The sequence below is a fragment of the Electrophorus electricus genome, chromosome 17 (assembly GCF_041902795.1).
Source record: "Electrophorus electricus isolate QZ-2024a chromosome 17, ASM4190279v1, whole genome shotgun sequence".
In the NCBI taxonomy this organism is placed as follows: domain Eukaryota; kingdom Metazoa; phylum Chordata; class Actinopteri; order Gymnotiformes; family Gymnotidae; genus Electrophorus; species Electrophorus electricus.
Window position 1 is genome coordinate 15630195 of NC_137513.1, and position 18137 is coordinate 15648331.

General features: G+C 43.4%; 1 protein-coding gene across 2 annotated transcripts in view; it reads left to right on the forward strand.

The window, feature by feature from the left end:
* efna2a (ephrin-A2a) overlaps nucleotides 1-17788 on the forward strand; it is a 47106-nt gene extending 29318 nt beyond the window's left edge. The window contains exons 2-4 of one of the 2 annotated variants that reach the window (XM_027008536.3): nucleotides 9932-10224; nucleotides 14737-14802; nucleotides 15547-17788. In XM_027008536.3, the coding sequence (XP_026864337.1) occupies nucleotides 9932-10224; nucleotides 14737-14802; nucleotides 15547-15677 (490 nt within the window). In that variant the 3' untranslated portion in view covers nucleotides 15678-17788. The remainder of the gene's footprint in view (nucleotides 1-9931; nucleotides 10225-14736; nucleotides 14803-15546) is intronic. The other variant, XM_027008537.3, reaches the window with a different exon arrangement.
* Nucleotides 17789-18137: the final 349 nt, after the last annotated feature.

Below are 18137 nucleotides of genomic sequence, written 5' to 3' on the forward strand. Positions count from 1 at the left end.
ATTTTTTTTTATCTTTCAGCTCCTTAAAGCTCAGCATTCTGGTCACTTTTGGCACCAGTTCAGCTCGTAGCTGCATGTTGTCCTGTTAAATTGACCATTCTGTCTCAGCCCAATCATGCAGCGCAGCAATGAGGATGATTTTCCACAGGAGTAGCCCTGATTAGGGCAAGTCAGTGCAGAGCCAATGAAGAGAAAAGCATGAAGAAATGAGCAAACTATCAGGCTTTTTATAGCATTTGCAGTGTCATCTGGTTTTTAACTTCAGGGTGATCTGTTCATGCGGAGCCACGCAGGGGAGTTTGGTTCATTCACATTTACATTATTGGCTGCTCCATCTTGGCAGGTGGGAAGATGGATTTGGGGGAAGTTTGAACTGAGCCATTTTTCACCTTGCTTTATGCACATGAGACGGGGACGGCCGAATCAGGTCTGACAGGACGGCATGCCGACCTCACAGCGGATCGCTTGATTAATTCTCCAAAAAAGGCAACAGATGGTAATGTTTGGGAGCCATCAGTGCAATTACAGAATCAATCCACCTGTTCTGACCTTCACTTCAAACAGCTCCAATTTACTTGTCATTCAGGACAGATGTGCTGTCTATGGAAGAATGTTTTATTTATCAACATACCTTTATTTACCTTTTGAGAGCAGCCGAGAATACAGTGTCACATCATTTCTCTGTTATCATGGAAAGCTTTCCTGCAAATACAATTCACATGAATTTGGTTCATTTTTCTTACTTAAAAAAAAAGGCCATGCCTCGTGTGCAGGTGTGCAGGCTTGTAGGTGTGCTCTGAGCCCTGAGCTCTCCGTCAGCATTCTCACACAGCGGTTTTGGTTCTCGGACTCTCACTCTGCAGCAGGAAGCCCCAAGCCAGCCCGAGGCGCTGCGGGCGAACGACCTACCTCATTGTATGTTTGTCCCTGGCTGGTGGCACGTCCCCCCCTCTCTGTCTCTTGCCTGGATCTGGTAGGGGAATTAAAGCACCCGGTGCCCATTCTGGGACATCGGAGTGAAATCAGCGCAGTGGTTCTGGGCCCACTACTCAGAAGGCCTCATCGGCAGGCCCGTCACGCAAAAGCCTCTCGTCCCTCTGGCGGACAGCTGTCCAGCACCATTAGGCCTCGGCGAGCAGAGAGACACACACTGCTGCTTCTCCCTCTCGGGTGAGTGGAGACGAGAGCCCCTGGAATGAGCTCTTCCTCCTGCTTCTTCACTCTCATCTAGCCTCTCGAAATGTATAGATTTTTAAGAGCTTTTCTGCTTCACCCTGTTTAGCTTTGTCAATGGGCCCTCACCTCTACCACACCTCAGTTACTCCAAAGTAGGGAGCAGTGGAGACAGGTGCTCAAGAAGACACCCCATGTTTTTAAACTAGCAGTACGCATTACTGAAGGCATCTGTGAATAATGCTAAGCATCCCTAACAGACTGACACTGCACAGGATGAAGAAAACTTGGACAGTTTTGGAGTCTTGCAGTTGAAATGAAAAAGTCACGCCACAGGACTCACCTCCGCAGTGCTTTTTAATGTGTGTGCAGCTGAACAGCCCTCGATTTATCATATGGAGCTTTAATATTTGGAGTTTTTTTCCTTCAGCTGAACATTTAACCTTCTGTTTCTGCTCCTCCTCTCCCCATGGGAGCTCCCTGGGATCCGACACTGCCCTGAGCTCTACTAGAATACTGCCGCTAATAATACAAGTGTTGTCATATACTACAAACAGAGTAATAATTGCCCCAACCCACCTTCCACCCATCCTCTTCTGTAACTCACATTGTGGTTGTACAGTAAGATGCTTTCTACACCACTCCTGTTGATGGGAGCTGGAAACAGCCGAGAATGAACCAATGAACGAGCAACACAGTATTCCGGATTATGAGGCCCACACACAAAACCTTCTGTAACAGACACTGTGGTTGTACAGTAAGATGCTTTCTACACCACTCCTGTTGATGGGAAACAGCAACGGCCAAGAAGCTCATATGTTTTTATGTCGCACCAGTTCATGGTGGTCTCTGGAACAGCCAATTAAAGAGCAGCAGAATATTCCGGATTATGACACCCACACGCAAAACCTTATGATTTCATATTTAAGGCGATCAGAGTTCTTGGCAGGTCGGGTAGGAAGGGCCAGTGGGGACGCCCCCTGCGGTCATGTCATTTTCCCCTTATTCAGCTGCTGGCACAAGTAAATGGTGCTGACCAGTGGCGAGTGCCACATTAGGCGCCACTGTGCCTGCACTCGCATGTGATGCCTGGTCCCAAAATCACATCCAATAGCACCATTTCTGCCTGCTGAGAGGCAGCTGGGTCCCCGCTGCGTCTCGGCCTGGGCTTAGATGGCTGGGTAATGAGCCTCGGTGGGCCCTGAGAAACAGGCTCCATCAGAGGGGCCTGGATCTACCTTCCCAGGAGCCCAGCGGCACAGGCTGCAGCCCTCCGCCGCTGTAACTCTGGGCTGCGTTATGGCCCAAACGTCATCAATCATACTGCAGCCTTGTAAAGCAGACACTGCTTCCTGATTAATCACTCCTGCCTGTTATTGCCAGAGCAGAAATGATTGAGGCTTTTTTCACTTTTGGCCCCTCATCAAATCCACATAATAGATTAGATTACTGGCTCAGCTCCCTGGGTTTATTGTGCCCATTTCCAAGAATATTTTGAATGGAGCACATCTTTTTTTTACCACTTCCAGTACAGAGATTTAACTGTATTGTTTTGTTGCACTGTTGGTTCTCTATATGTTTGCCCTATATTTACTGTTCCAGCAAGAAGACCATGGAAACAACAAGAGAGATGACGTCATTCGGGCTTAATTTGGCTCCTCTTCTCTAGCGTGTCTGTCATTCAGAAAACTCATCCACTGTTGATTCTCTCTCTCTCTCTCTCCCTCTCTCCCTCTCTCTCTCTCTCTCTCCTTTGTCTCTTTTTCTTTCCCCTCTGTCTCATACACTTTTTCTCTCTTCTTCACTCTCTCTCTATCTCACTTTCTCTCTCTCTGCTTTTGGCAGTTTCAGCACATCCTCTTTCCCTTGACATAACAGGGGCTGGTTCCCAAGCCCCAACTTCAGATGTGGGCAGCTGATAGCCTGTGCGATAAGTGCCTTTTCTCCTCTCTTTTATCTGTGGTGGAAGAGCTTTGCCTGGGAGCTTTGCATTCACCACATTTTGGCGGCCTTGTGCTGCTCCATATCGTTTAAAAGCTCTGTGTGTGAAAGGGCTGGCATGGTGGCAAAAGGCTTGCTTGTGGCAAGCAAACAATAAGCAAAGCTGGAGAAATTCCAGACTCTTCTGCTTACAGGCCACCATCTAAATTTTACAGCAGTGTGTAGCATAAGGGTTCATAAAGGAAGGTATTTTACACTTTGGGATTACAGCCAGATAGTGTGTATGAGAGAGACAGAAAGAGAGAGAGAATATGAGAGAGAAACAGAAAGTGTGTGTGTGTGTGTGTGTGTGTGTGTGTGTGTATACAGGAGTGCATGAGCACACATCTGAGAATCCATGTGTTTCTCTGCCCTGAAGGATCTTTAGATACAAGGAGAAAGTAAAACTGCATTTGCTGAGGAGATTGAAGTAGTGCTGTAATCCACACTGGCTAAAGTTACCTCACCATACTCTTGCACAGGAAAAATAAATCTGGGCATTGCCTGTGTGAGCTAGTATGTGTATACTTTTTCTCTCTGTATTAAGATAATCAAAATAATACCTTCCTTTGTGGTGTTACAGTTCACCCGTGTTGATTATATATGTATGTTCCGAAGATTTGTAACATTGAACATTCATTTGGGAAGGAAGTCTTTGCTTGTTTGCTCTATGTGTGTGTGTGCATGTGTGTGTGTGTGTTCTGTTGGCCCTTTACTCTGTCTAAAAACAGGCCGGTATGTCTGAGTACGGATATATTGAATATGAAAGCTGAGTAGACGAAGGGGAGACGGATGTGAAGACGACAGCAGGTGAATAAGAGGAGTCGAGCTGAGAGGAACCGACGTGTTTGTTTACAATTCTGCACCTCGTTCCTCTTAGCTGGTCGGAGAGAGGAGAAAACAAAAAAGAGAAAACGAGAGCAAAAATAGAGGCAGACAGAGGGAGAACGGGACTCTGGTCTTTGATCTTTCTGTGCATGAGTTACTCTCTGTTTAAGATTCCACTGCCTGCCTGTGATGTTATCTCTGTCTGAACAACAATACAATTTGGGGTTGTTTGTGAGAAAAGCATTGATTGCGCAATCCTGCGCTCAGAGCTGTAACAAATCAGTGTGGTTACTGATGAATAGGTTATGGAAGTCTGCCTCAAATCTATATTTCACCACCCACCATAAACACATTCCTGATGGGCTGTAGAGAAGGGATACGACAGTTCAAAGACTAAAGAGAAATGTGTTCCAGGAAAACTGGTGACCTGTGTGTGACACACACACACACACACACACACACACACACACACACACACACATACACACTGTATGTCTCAATCTGTATTGCTGCTGGTGTTTGTGAACAGATCCACTGTTTAATTCATTCATTCATGAGCAATTTGAAAAAAGGAATCACATCATAGTTTATACTGCCCCTCAATATATCCAAACTTAGAAAAGATGAATTCTTGGTTGCTGTTTATACAGATGACTAGCCTGCTAGTCCATGTGGCATGTTTAAAAGTAAATAAGGTGCGTTTGTCTGTGTAGTGTAAACGTGCCTGAGATTGATATATCCAAGGCAACAGTGCCATGCTCCAGCCACTAATCTCCAACAGGTGTCATTGTGTAGGATCCTGTGGGAACTGCGCTGAGACATGACAGGAGATGTTCCACAGAGAGGAAGTGATTAAGTAAGTTGCTCTGGAAAAGAGCGTCTGCTAAATGCCGTAAATGTAAATTAAACTCTGCTTTTATGGCGTCAAGAGGAGTGTGGATGTGAGAAAGACAGGGAGACAGACAAAAGTGTGCATCTGTGCATATTTGAGTGTCTACATAGGTAAGTGCATGCGCTCACGTGCTCATGTATATGTGCACATGTGTAGATGTGGGATTTTTGTACAAATATTTGTGTACCTCTGAAAAATGTCCCTCTGTGCCCTGGTGCACTGTGCACTGGTGTCTTCACATGCATATGTGCATGATTGTGTCTATCTGAAAGACATGTGTACTGGTGTCCTCACACGTGTACATGCATGATTATGATGATTGTGTCCCTCTGAAAGAGCTGTACACTAGTGTCCTCACACATGTACATAGCTCTTCTGCGTGAGTGACTCAGACACCCTTCAGCCCAGCCAAATACCTGACAGCACTCTCACACTCCTGCTCTGAGGCAGGAGTGCTTTTGTGTGTTCTCCCTTAAACCCCTGATGGGTATACAGACAGAGGTGGGTTATTACTGTCCCTCTCTAAGGGGTCTTACAGTATATATAGTGTCATGAGATTGACATGACACAGGACTGTGGTTCTGGTGGTCTCTTTTTTTTTAATGAATTTGATTGTACTTTCTTTAGTCAGGTTTAAAGCCCTTGGATGTCTCCAAAGATTACACTGCACACTGTGAAGGTAAAAAGTATTGCTGCCTCAGCAAATTGGGAGGGACAGTACATTTGCCAAAAATGTACATCACTTTAGAATGCAGGGAGAATGACCTCTGGCAGAATGACTGACAATGAGGTCAGTTGTACTGGTTCTCCAAGACCATTATATCCCAGCATGGGGGGGGCTGTCTTAACTGAGATTCAGATCCCAGCCACAGGGAACTAACATGCACTGTGTTGTAAAGTGGGAGTGAGTTTGCAGCTGCCCCACTCCGGGAGCTTTTTGCCTGATGTAGTAGAAAGTAGAATGCACATATGGGTCTCTGTCATCTCCCAGAACTGCCACAATATTTTCGTAGAACATCTTAGGTCACGCTGACTTTGAAACTGATTCACTCAACCTTCTCTGCTCCTCCTCCACCTCCTCCTCCCCTCCATCTCTTTTTCTCCTTCCTCTCTTCCTCCCTTCATTTCTCATGCAGCAGAATTCTCATGAAACACGCAATACAGAGAAAAGATGGGATGCAAAGCTCAGAGAGCCTTTGAAGCCGAATTCTCCTGTGTGCTTCAAAGCTGGGATGAAATGTACAATACAGTATGAAATTATGATTTATGTGCCAAACAGAAGGGATCTCACAGATTGAATATAGAACTGGTAACTGCATTGTGAACATACAATTATTGTGAGATGGAATTCATTTTGTTAAGGACTTCTGTAATTCTTTTTGACTTTCTGCAATGTAGCATATGATTTTTTTCGGAAGAAAAAAATGTATTTGAATCAACTGCAAGAAAATACGGATTAAAATGTATCAATGGAAAACTACTATGACAATTACCCAGTAAATGTTAAATTACCCAGTACATATTGATAAATGTTGATTTTTAACCACACAAACCCAACTACTATTTAACTATGTAAATGCCGACCAAGATCACAGTTGTTACCTATATATTAGCAGAAATTGTCAAGTCAAGTCAAATTTATTTATATAGCACTTTTTACAACAATTGTTGTCACAAAGCAGCTTTACAAATGTCCGAGTCCAAGCCCCCAGTGCGAAACCCATCCTGCACAAAAATGTCCATCAAGGGCAACAGAAAAGTATTTGGCTGGGTTGGAGGTGTGGTGGGCTACAGCAAGGGGCATCGGTGATGGTGGTGGGAGGTGCCATGGCAGCTGAGATGGGTTGAGGCTCAATAACAAAATGACTTCAGGAGTAGGCGGTCCTCAGTAGAAAGAGAAAATGGATTATTAGGCATTTTCAGATATGGGGGTGTGTAAATTAGGAACCTATAATGTGCAAAGATGGACTCTGGGAGATCTAGCTATGGCAGCACAGCTAAAAGGATAGAGCCAGAAGCAAACACAGGCATTAGGGCATCCTGGAACATCAGCACTCCGCCAATCTCAATCAACAAACTTGAGTGACAAAAGAGAGGTGAAGTGACAGCATCATAACATCCCAGTTTACCATAACTCTCAATGCCCATAGACCCCCAGCTCTACACCTTTACATAAGATGTAAGATGGGAAGTAGTTAATAAAATGCCTGATTATACAGAGAGGTTTTCAGCCTAGCTTTAAATATTGAAACTGTGTCTGAGTCTCAAACATTTACAGGAAGGATATTCCATAGAGTGGGAGCTTTATAGGAAAACGCTCTGCCTCCTGCGGTAGAGTTTCTTATTTTTGATACTAGTAAAGAGCGTGCACCTTTTGATATAAGTAGACCTGGTGGGTCCTAATGCACTAGGAGCTTGCTAAGGTACTGTGGAGCAAGTCCATTCAGTTCTTTGTAGATCATTAGATGTATTTTATGATCAGTACGAAATTTTACTGGGAGTCAACGAAAAGTAGCAAAGATAAGTGTCCATTGTCGGCCAGAGGAGGATGGGCACTGGCACCCTTTTGAGGCTTAAAAATATATATAATTCTATAACAAATATATAAATAATTTTGATTTTGATTTTTTTGAGATAGGAGTAATATAATCAAATTTTCTAGTTCTTGTAAGAACTCTGGCTGCTGCATTTTGAATAACTGGAGTTAGTTTAGGCACTTAGTGGTATAGCCGGATAGTAAGGCATTACAGTAGTCCAGTCATGAAGTGATAAATGAGAGTATGTTCCTAATCTTTGCAGTGTTCCTGAGGTGGAGAAAGGTGGTCCTATAAATATTTACATGAGCTACAAACGAGAGAGTGGGATCCATAATCACTCCAAGATCTTTAACTGTTAAAGACTATGTGATTGGGAGACCCTTGAGGTTCATTAAGTAGTTCATTAGTGAGGTCCTAGATGTCTGTGGGCCTAATAAAAGCACTTCTGTTTTGTCTGGATTAATTGAGAAAGTTTCTCAACATCCAGTGTCTGATGTTCTTTATGCATTCGTCAATAATACTAAGCTGAGACATATAGCTGAGTATCATCAGCATAGCAGTGGAATCTAGCACAGCATTTTCATCGCATATGTAAAGAAAAAAAAAAGCAGAGGCCCTAGAACAGATCCTTGTGGATGTCCATAGCTAACCTAGTTGTATGCTGAAAAGTCCCCATTTATGTTAACTAACAAACTGGTAGCAACCGGCTAGATAAAATTTAAACCAGGAAAGGGCTATTCCCCTAATGCCAACAACCTGCAGGCTACTCTCCAGACAGAATAGTGAACACTCAGGTAGCCCTTACGCATTCTTCTCCACCACATGACAACCCTGAGATGAGACGTTGCGTGGCTGCTTCACACAATGTTTTGCGCACATTTCAGCCTGTGCTCCCCATAGCTCCAAATCATCTGTTATTGTCCTGCTTCCAAAAAAGATAAAAATAGCGAGCCTCTGTGACTACTCTTGCCCCCACACCAGAACCAGTAAAGAATGGTAGCATTACCCCATCCACAGGACACACAGAGCACACAGACTTGTGCTCACAGTTAAACGCAGAGTATAGCATGTGGCAGAATTGAGTTTGTGGATTTTGAACAACTGCTAAGCAAACTCTGAAACTCGCAAACTCTGTAGATTCATTTCCCATTTTTTGACAAGAAGGAAACAATATGTACTCTTACCTGTCAGGATGCCTAACTACCAGCACAAGTGTGTATGGCCCTTCCTTTACTCTACTTCCAGTAGCCATGCAGCTCATCGATAAAAATACAGACAGCAGTGAGAAGGGAAGGTGAGGTGGATCATCACCTGCAGCGCTAAAAGTCTACCTGACTCGGTTCTTCTAAATGATGTGGAAATTGTAATTGATTTCTACAAGTACCTTCCAGCATCGTCAGCCTTGGAAATCAATCATACAGCCATCAGTGTGTTCATGTCATAGTGGGAGCCACCATCTTGAACATACTCAGCCAGCAAATAGATCACTCCACCTTCACAAAGGAACAGATGTGCTCTGAGCGAAAAAAACAAAACCAAATCAGAGAGCTCATCCAACTACCACTCTGCAGAACATCTATGTGAATTGAGCAGTATCTCTCCTGATGTTCATTATCTGGTACTTTGATTTTCCCTGTAATCCAGATGGGTGATACCACTGAATATTAGTGATTCTGAATTTGAAAAATGTAAGCTGACTTACATGTTTTGTGTTGCTAGAAAATTAGGCTGTTTCATATTTTTATTGTACTGTGCGAATGGCATATAAGAAAATTATAGAGATATGGATTTTGGTGAGTAGTGTCTAGCTCTAACTCAGTGTCATTTGTCACTTAATAAGAGCTGACAGACATTTTATCTATATTCTGTGGTACACCCACATTGCTGGTGTAAATGCGCACAAAAGCTCCAATCAGACTTGAACCTCCCCCTCTTTTCAGCCTCCGACTCGAAGCGCTCCGCCAGCTCTGTTCGATTGTCGCTGGGTTTGCCTTTCGCTTTGCTAGGCTGCATAATTATCATCTACTCAGAGAAGACTGTAGACTGGGTCTGTTTTCTTCAGATCATTCTCTTGTCTTGCCAGTCATTTCTTGCCCATCTTCTTTTGTGTTTTAAATGCACCGAATCACAGCTATATGATGTGAGAGAAGATAAAATGAAAATGCTGAGTTTCAGAGTCCATTATATGTCTGTCTGTCTGTTACATTATGGAGTCATACTTAATTCATCCCAAAGATTGCTTATTGGACCATAGCCTGCACTGAACTGATGTGCAGTGGGCACTGGTACTGTGGGTTTGAATCCCAACTCTGCCATGCAGCTACTGTTGGACCCTTAAGAAAGACCCTTAACCCTCTCAGCTACATACAATGGTTGACCCTGCGCACTGTCTATGGCCCCAGCCTTCATAGAAGCTGTGATATTTGGAAGGGAAAAAAAGAATAAATTATATATATAATATATAAAATTAAAGCATTCCATCTAGAGATTCATCTTCTTCACTCTCTGTTACCAATGGCAGGTTCTGGCATGGAGAATACACCGTGGCAGTTAGCATCAATGACTACCTGGATGTCTACTGCCCATACTACGAGAGCTCGCAAGCTCATGGACGTATGGAGCGCTACATTCTCTTCATGGTGAACCACGATGGCTACGTGGCCTGCGAGCACCGGATGAGGGGCTTTAAACGCTGGGAGTGCAACCGGCCACAGAGCACGGAGGGGCCACTGCGCTTCTCTGAGAAGTTCCAACTCTTCACACCCTTCTCACTGGGCTTCGAGTTCCGCCCCGGGCATGAGTACTACTACATCTGTAAGTGCTCTAATAATGTCTGTAGACAAAAATTATTTATAGCAATTTACAGGAGCTGTATTTGGTAATCACACAAAGTACCAGGGTTTTAAATACTGGTGGTGTAGGTCACTACATCTGTTGAAAAGGCAGGGAGTCAGAGAAAAAGAGCAAGATCATTGAATCTTTTTATGCAGCCTGACTGAGAATTTGGGAATCCCATGCCAAGTAGGCCAGCAAACACCACAGTAACTCCATTCTACCAACATTCTGAATAGAAACACTCACAGGTGTGAACACATTGGCCTGAACTGCTGAGTACACACAAATGCCTCCTCACTGTACCCAGATGTCTGCACCAGTGCCCCTGTACACACCTGATATTAACATCCATCCATGGTGATCCGATCACAAGTGGACAGCCAAAATGCTTAGCTCTTTCCAGCTGCCAGGTTTAAAGCATCTCCTGTTACCACTTGTGATTGGATTTCGAATGTCATTTTTGCTGGAGGAAAGGTGCACATTTATTATGTCACATTTATTATGTAGAGCCCTTGTCCTAAATGTAGATAAGGCATCTTGATGCTGAAACTAATGTTGAAACATGGGCATCGCCATTATAAATTAGCCTGGCAGTGGATCGAATAGGATAGTTTCCAGCCTTGCAATGATTAATGCTTTTTCTGGCTATGACAGAGACACAGTCAATTAAGCAGTCCTCTGTTGTTGGTACACTTTTGCATTCACACTACAAATGCCATGTGGTTAAATGCATCTCAGACCATATCCAAATGTTTGAATAATCAAATCACAATGAGTCTCTGAGACACATTGGACTGTTCAATGTGTCTCTGTGTACTTTGCACTGTCCAATTATCATCGGATCAAGCAGGATGCATGTTAATGCCAGATGTGAAAGCTTAGCACATAAGTAAGAAGGAGAGAGAGAGTGAGAGAGAGAGAGAGAGAGAACAACAAGATTTGAACACAGTTTAATAAAAAAAAAATAAAAACAATGGTACAAGAAACTGCGTAAGGACATTCTTATAATGAAATCAATATGATAACTCATATAGAGAAATCAATAATGTAGATAACATCAAAATGATGGGATAAAGTGCTGGGAGGCTGTGAATGAAGGAGATATGTATGAGGGGTCGTCAGACGCAAGATGAATCTTACAGATCCTCAGCAGTGGAGCAGCGCTGTCGCTCTATATTCTCATTGAAAGAAGTGATCCAGATTTGCTTGATCTTAAATTTCATGTAGGCTGGTAAGGAAGTAGCATATCCAGGAGGTATTTTAGAACATGGCCCTGCAGAAATTTATATGTGAGGAGCTGGATTTTGTAGTCAGTTTGATACTGAACTGGTATATCATGATTTCCACTTTCCTGACTAAAGTAGAAAAAAGTAATTTGACCTTCAGTGTAAAGGCTATAAATAATAACTGGGGGGAAACTTTACAGATGTACAAATATGTCACAAGCACTTTATTTGAAACTTTTCTTTGTTAAACACCTTGTGTGTGTGCAATTAGCATGTCTGTTGCAATGCACAATTAGCCAACCCCCAATTCTTTGTCAATGGTCAGTTTCTGACAAGAGAACCACTGTTAGATGGATACATTCAACTCAGCAGCTATTGGCAACAAATGAAAACTCAAGAAATACTCTGGCACATACACTCATACCAGCACAACACCTATTACCATGTCACAGTGAAGACATTGTCACTGTTGTGTTGAGAATGGTCTGCCACTCAAATAGTGTGAGTGTAGGTGCACTGTAGCTCTTTTGAATGTCTGGTGTCTGGTGAGTATAATTGCGTGTCGTGTGTACTATGTTCGTGTAGGACTTATATTTGAATTAGTTTTCTAGCTGGCAGGCATTCAAGAGAGAACAGTAGTGACTTTAGCAATGAACCACATGGGACTGCACAATAACAACCTTGGACTGCTTTGACAGACACGTGTCAAGCTGAATGTTCTGTCAGGCTCTGTAAATAAAATGAAGGCTGTCAGGCTGTATAAATAAAACTTGAAGCAGCAGTTCCCAGTGCTCTCCCGGGGGATCCCACACACCACACATTTTCATGTTCTCGGTGCTCTAACACACCTGCCTCAGTGCATGAAATGGGCTGACAATTACCTGGTGATTTGAATCAGGTCCATTGGTGCATGGAACACATTCAACCAAGACTAAAACAAAATTCCTAACTGCACTCATAATGACTGGAGATCACCCTTTACAATGAATGGAGATCACTTCTCTCATAATGACTGGAGATCACCCTTTACAATGAATGGAGATCACATCACTCATAATGAATGGAGATCACTTCTCTTACAGTGAAAGGTCACTTCTCTTACAATGAACAGACATCACTTCTCTCCTAATGACTGGCCAGTCATGTCATACTGATTATTAGTTTTCACTTGGTCTAGCCATGTTAGCGTATTTGGGTTGTTTTCCTTTAATTCAGGTCTAGTACTTTACCACGATATTGAGGCCTCTGATGTAAATTCAGGCTGCAGTTTCAGTGAAGCAACATAAATAGCAAAGCAAGGTCACAGTCTGATGCAAGAAGACGGGCATTAACTACTGGAATGAGAAACAGCCTTAGAGCAAGAAACACAGAGAGATTGTCAGGTTATGAATAATAAGGTTGGGAATGTTATAGTGTTATTAGTGTCCAGTACAAATGGCTTCAGCAATCACATTCCATTAACCTCACAGAGATTCAGTTGTTTCATTCTATTGTCTATTAATCACTGGGGTTAATGTCCTTTCTAAAGACACAATTTGGTTCATCAATATGTGTACAAAACATGGAGACATAAAACTGATATATTTGACTTTGTTCTGAATTTCCCACCAAACCATTAGAAGAAGATAACATGACAGGACCATAAGGTACTCGGACATAACACAGCATGCCAAGCAAAGCCATACTTTGGATGGTGATTATGGTTCATGACATAGGTAGCGCAGAAGGGCTGGGAACCCCCTGTGATTTCTGGGTACAGTATGGAGAGAGGCAGCTCTGAAGGTCCAAGCAAAGGAGTCGCTGTATCCACAACCTCACCTCAGTATTTTTAAAGCCACCAGACAAGTTTTTCCTCCTACAGACATGGACGTACATCCTACTTGGCTCTTTCGCGAGTGCTGAGTTTCCACTTGAGTGACGGCTCAGACTCAAAAAGGCAGATTGGAGTTGAGAGGTGGCGTTTCACACCCCTATTAGATCGGCAGGGTGTTGTGCTGCTTATCATCCACGTCTGACAGTCTTGGACAAAAAGTTCAAAGATAGCCTTCAGCAGCCGCCTGCACTCTGTTCCCCACAAAACTGTTTTTAATGCCTTAGAGTCAGATCTTAGCCAGGCCTGACATTGTTAAGGCTTTTGTTTCAGGCTGAGGGAGAAGCTGGGAAGAGCTCTCCCATCCCCCCTCCCTACAGTCACCTCCATTCATCAGCAATGCATGTCCTACAGAGGATTGTTTAGACACCAGCCGCACTGTGGCTGTCACAGCCCCTGGGGGATCAGTGTCGGGTGGGGCAGACAGGCGGCAGTTGAGCAGCAATGGATTGGAGGGGTTATCAGGGTGGGAGATGGGGCCGCCTTTCGATTGTTTGCTGATAAAAGAGCACGTCCATCTCCACGTCTCTCCGCCAGTATTGATCGGCCGTGATGACATCTTGACAGGCATCTTCCACACTGCTGCCATCGGTCGAGGTTGGGTGATCCTCAATGAACCTAGGATCCGGTGCAGGAATGCACAATGACCCTTGGGGAGGGTCATTGTTTTTGTTTTGTTTTTGGGTTTTTTTGAGAGGGGGTGGCTCATGGCATGAAGAGAAATTGTTTTGGCAGGGGAATCCAGTCTGAGGATGAGAAACTCAAGGATGCACTGGTTATGATATTTACTGCCACATCCTGACAGCATCATAAATATATGCATTCCTTTGCTCATGAGAGCATGCGTGTCGGCTTTGCCAAATCCATCTATTCACCTCAGTCTCTCACAGCACCTGCCTGGCAACACTCAGCATTGCGAGGCGGGAATGTCATGGAGAGAATTGTTATGTCTATTGACGAGGGGGCATATGAGCACTGTTGATACTCGACTAGACTGATGGCACATAATGGGTAAGAGCTGGTCGACTCGATGGGGGCGATCTGCTCCGTGCTCTCAGGTCAGCGGCTGCTCTGGGGAGTAATTTGCTATGGGAAAACCGAGCGTGACAGGCCATTGTAAATGACGGCACCAGAGTCAGAGAAGGTCAGAGCAATTTCCCCCTGAAGGAGCAAATATCAGACTTTCTTCTTGTCTTGGACATCAAGAGGTCAAACAGAGTCTCAGTCTTAAGAAACTCTGAGAACCCAGTCCAGAGTTGGGATATAGACTCATTAAAAATCATTACTTCTAACTTTTCTAGTTCCAGCTTTTCTAACTGGATTCAACAGTGGGTTAAATGCTTATTTCATGAGTGGAATTTATTCTTTTCCTCTTTCACCCTCTCCTCCCCTCAGCCTCTCCACACCCCAACCATGCTGGAAAACCTTGTTTGAAGCTGAAGGTTTACGTGAAGCCAACAAGTAAGTTACTGCTTCAGCTCTTTTCCTTCATGGACATGCCCATAGTGGAAAAAAAATTTTATTATCCAAATACAGTATGTGTATATGTGTTGTGAATATATGTGTATATTCTGATCTGCTGTTAGATACAGCTGCCTTGCATATAAATAACTCTAATAATATCTCCTTGTGCATATTTAACATATGTTGCACTTATATTTATGTATATTTTTTATATATAGCAAATGTTTGGCTAAGATCTATAACACTCACACCTCAAATATAGTCAGTGAGCATAAAAGACATGAGGGGTGATTTCTCCTTAAGGATTTATTTTGACTGAAAACTCTTTGTTAACTTGTGGCCACTGTTGGGAGTTCAGTTCTTAAACGCCTACACACTTCCACCTCTGCTTCAGAGAACTGTTTTGAGAGTGGCTGCCTTTAGTGTCTAATGATGTGTCTGTCAGTGCTCGGTCAATGAAATGGAACACTTGCCCCATACACGCGCACACACACACACACACACAAAGAGAAAAATCCTTCATGATGGCCTTTTAAATGTTTCAGCACACATCTAACAGAACCTCAGGATCTACAGCAATAGAGTGTGCAGTACTCAAGTGAGCTGTGTGCAAGATCCTCCGTCTCAGTAATTAAACTATAATTAGGTCAGCGTTCTGCCCCCACTGCTGCTGTGAGAAAAGGTGTGTGTTTCCCAGCAGTTCCTTTCCTCGTGCTGTCTCTTTCTGCTCATGTGTTTCAGATGGCTCAGGCTACGAGTCTCCAGAGCCATTCCTGACAGACTGGAGCCCCGGACACTGGGAAGAGGGTCCCGGGTCCACCGGCCTGCCACTGCTGGCCTGCACGCTGGCTTTGCTGCTGCCCCACCTGTAGGAGGTGCAGCAGCGGCCCTTGCCTTCCAACCTGCCGATCACCCTGCCACTGCTCCCTCAACCCCTCAGGGAAACCCTCTCAGCCAGCCTACTGGTCCACAGGTTAACGCAAGCAGAGCCTTGGAAATGGACAACGGTGAAGCAGGCCAGAGCGCTCTGCTGGCAAGGACCCAGATGGAGGACAGAGACACCTGCTCCCCTCTCAAGCTTTCCACAGGGAAAGTGACCTACTGGTTGAGCTGCAGCTCTAGTGATATTTGGATGCTTGAGGGAACCTGTTGAGGAATGTGACTTTGGCATTTAGTCTGCATTTTAATTGTAAGCAAAGCATATGTCCATGTGTCAGTTTATTGTCCAGGATCCAGCAGGTAGGGGAAGATTGCAAAAAAACCTATGTTGTGACTTAGGTTCCTAGAAAGGCTGTATTTTGATGTCATTCCATACTTTGACCCTCTTTAGCCTGACACAGAGCTTAGTCTCCCTATGACAGATGATGCCAAAGGACATATTTTTACCTTTTTCTCTGCATTAGCAGTTGAAAGAATGGAAGAGATCTTGTTTTTATGAACCAGCACCTATAGCTGTAGACTATTCACGTGCATGTGAAACACTGTGAAGGAATAAAACTGATCTTGTTACAATAACAATTATATATTTTTATCGGTGGAAAAAATGAACTAATCCTCTCAGACTCTCAAGCCACGCTACTGACTCCCTGCCGTCACCCCTGATTTTGCTGATAAGAGATTTTATCGGATGCAGCGGAATGTCATCGCTCGCTGCAGTCACCTGAAAGCTGTGACGGCACGCATCGAACCTAGGGAGGGAGCAGGTACCAGAAAGCTCTGCAATCAGCACGGTCAGTACCGGTCAGACCCCACTGCAGCTCAACCCTACAAAGCCTCCACATTCTCACACCACACCCTGGGTTCTACTGGTAGCAAGGAAGAGTGAAATGCTAACCAAAAATGATTGTGTTTGAGGAAGAGTGCGGGGACATGTCTCCATTTAATGTGAAAATCGCTGAAGTAATGAGACTGCATGAGAATCAGCAGGGGAAATTGGAGTGGGATTTTTTTTTGTATTCTATTTCATGTTATTTTTGTAGCATTTAAAAGCAGCATCAATTATTCATGTGATATGGGCAATGGTTTTAGTGTCTTGACTGACGATCCAGTGGTGAGTCAGCAGGCAGTGAAAGTGGCTCTCCCAAACACCTCTGTCATTGTGCTCCTATCCAACGATTCAGTATGTAAAAAGGCAATGTGTCGACGTTCATCCAAATAGTGTCCTCTTTCTCATGTGACATTTTGTACAGCCAACTTTTTTTGTCAAACTGCAGTAAAGTACTGAAATGGAGAAAATGAAAATAAAGCATTTTGTCTACAAGATGCTGTAAATGGTGAACTCAAGCATTTATTAGTTTTGTTGAGCTGTAAACTCAGGATGAGAGATCAGGTCATGGACTAAACATGGTTTTAGATCAAGCTAATCTATTTGTATGTCATGGTTAAAACCATATTGGGCCTAGACTATATAAAATATATTTGTTGTTAACTATTATGTTGTTCTGGATACAAAATCTTTTTTCTTAATACTGAGCTGTACTGTAAAAGGCTGTGTTTTGTTTGACATTTTCTCTGCATCATATAGAGATTTCATTTCCCCTATTATGTTGTATGTTCTTCATTTTAACCTTTTTTTTTTACCTACCTTGGATTAAACATATTCATGATAGTGAATTTTAGATGCCAACCTGCTGAAGTTTCAATATCAAAGTGCAATGTTACAGAACCCATCAATCTAACACACTCTTACAGCTAGTAATGAGTGCTTGTAACTTGAAAAAAAAATTAATTAGAATAAGTTATTATTAAAATATTTGCACTTTGACATTTCCGTTTCATATGTAAGCTGTATCGCATAGTATGACTCAACCCTCAGTCAGTGGCTTTGATGTAGGTAAAATATGCTTGAGTCACACTTGTGGTTGGCCTATTCACTCAGATGTTAGATGAGGGGTCGTGGTCTGGCTGGTCCCAGAAAATGTGAAGGTCCTGTTTGAATATTTTATGCAGTGTAGCCTGTAATACATTGGCAAGGAATGTTTCAGGCCACCTCCTAGAAAAGACACTCTGTAGATAATCTTTATCCAGGTGATCAGTGTAGAGTGACTTGCAGCTGGAGGCCTGGTAAAACATCTCAAGGAAGATCTCTTATCCTGTGATTTCTGGTAGAAATATGGGGAAACGGTCTTACAGCTTTGTGCTTGAGAAAGCAGTGTCTGTCTATAAACCAAGTTAAACATGTATTACTGCTGCAATGCTGTGTTTGCTACTGCTGCTCTTGACACAGCCGTTTTTCTTTCAGGTTTACATTATATTAGAGCTATTCTTATATGCACCCAAAAGCATTGGTTGTGGGGTGTGTGTGTGAGAGAGAGAGAGAGAGAGAGAGAGAG